The 1,739-nt window shown below is 51.1% G+C and overlaps 1 protein-coding gene across 1 annotated transcript in view; it reads left to right on the top strand.

Annotated features, from left to right (window-relative positions):
* Positions 1-373: 373 nt before the first annotated feature.
* The window catches only part of Pmar_PMAR009667 (hypothetical protein), a gene marked incomplete at both ends in the record, with an annotated part of 1,536 nt that continues 170 nt past the window's right edge, over positions 374-1,739 (top strand). Inside the window, one exon of the mRNA XM_002787404.1 lies at positions 374-1,649. Coding sequence (XP_002787450.1) covers positions 374-1,649 — 1,276 coding nt within the window. The remainder of the gene's footprint in view (positions 1,650-1,739) is intronic.

The raw sequence follows: 1,739 nt of genomic DNA, 5'->3' as shown, positions 1-1,739 counted from the left end.
GTAGCGTTCCGATTGATGTAAGACCCGCGCGGGTTCGAATCCTGGCGACTGTATTACACATTGAATTATTTCCCTCAGAATATCAACACGGTGAACACCTGTGCTTGGTTCGCTACTTCATCTCCCGAAGATTCTGAACTTACTAATTTGTTGCACAATAGCCTCAAGATCAAATGTGATAAGAAGTTCCGCTGGGAGAACCTCACGGCTGGCGATACCGGTTTCTTCTTTGGCACCTCTCCCGTTAGTCGGGATATGGTCGACGCTTGTTTCGCATTCCATCAAGCGTGCGTGGTCGGTTCCTTTCTACTCCCATGCCAAGATGACGCCTTCCTCCCCCCTATACGATCGATTTCGGTCTCATTACATGTCAATGGTTCGGGACGGTATCGTGAAGGAAAATCAATTCTTAATTTTTGTCACCGAGAAGACGAGTGATGGAGCGTCAAAGACCTCTGAAGCTGAGGCGGTTCTCGACTACATGCGTTCTGCGGAGTTCACGCATACAGGGGCTCCAGACTTGTCCCGTGCCATGACTGAATCAGAGTATCTCACTCGTAAGATAATCATGAATATGAGAAGTGCTGCGAAAGAGGAAGCCGGCAGCAGCAGCAGCAGCCCCAAGGCTCTCGAGTTTGCATTTAGAGACGTCCTCACGGTTGTGTCCGCCTTGCGGCAAGTTGACCATGGACAGCTGGCGACGTGGATCGTAAAAGGTTTGGACGAGAAGAAGGAGCAGCAGCTCGGTGATGGCGTTCCCGAGGACCTGGCCTGTACACTTCGAGATTGGGCTCAATTTGCGAAGGATGACAAGAAGGGAAAAGGTCGACCCCGCGGGTACGGTGGATTCATCCATGATGGCCGTCAAATCGGTTGGGGCGTTATGATGTCAGAGGTGGTGAACATGGTGAAAACCCACCAGTCTCGACTCGAGGTCATCTGCGGCGCTCGAGTAAGGAAGATCGATGGCCCTCACGGTGTCAATGATTGGACCTCTGTTGTGTGGTTTACCCTACCCGGTCTTGGTTCCAACGTGAGGTTTGTTCTGTGTAAGAATGTCATCATTTGTTTACCTCTACCGATCGTTCAAAGGGCTGATCCAGTGTCTGTCCTTCCCTCACCAATGGGTGCTACTGCCCTTCAAATATCGGGAATTCCCGAGGAGGAGCTCACTCGTCTGAGGGCATCGTTGTCGAAACTCTGGGCCGGCTTCGACGAACGTCTTATCTACACCTTCAAGATCGCACCATGGGACCAAGGAGAGCCGACTCCGTTTCCTGAGGAGTGGAAGTCACCAGAGTGTCAAGGCTGGGACGACCTTGAAGTCCTCAAGATTGCGAGTATGAGTTGCTTACGGTTCGTCAATATTACGAAGTATTATCCGCGAGCATATCAGTTCAAGGCAGTATTGGTCGCATGTATCTCCTCGGCAACGTCTCGAAGTCCCCAAGGCTGGCATGCATTCGTTAAAGTGGCACTGACAAGTCTATTCAAAGGCTGCACTACTGTCCCGGAGCCTCTGGCCAAGCATTTGATCACCGACAATCTCATTCAAACTGCCTTCTGCAAGATACTACCCGGTTTTTCAGAAGATCAGCATAGTCTGGATAGGCCTTTGGGAACATTCAAGGGAGCTCTCAGACTTGCTGGTGAGTACACGAGTATCAATGCTTTTGGAACGGTCGATGGAGCGTGGCAATCTGGTCGCCACCATGCCGTTGAGATCATCAGAGAGCATG

This window comes from Perkinsus marinus, assembly GCF_000006405.1.
Source record: "Perkinsus marinus ATCC 50983 genomic scaffold scf_1104296929412, whole genome shotgun sequence".
Taxonomy (NCBI): domain Eukaryota; phylum Perkinsozoa; order Perkinsida; family Perkinsidae; genus Perkinsus; species Perkinsus marinus.
This window is presented reverse-complemented; position numbering and strand designations above follow the sequence as displayed.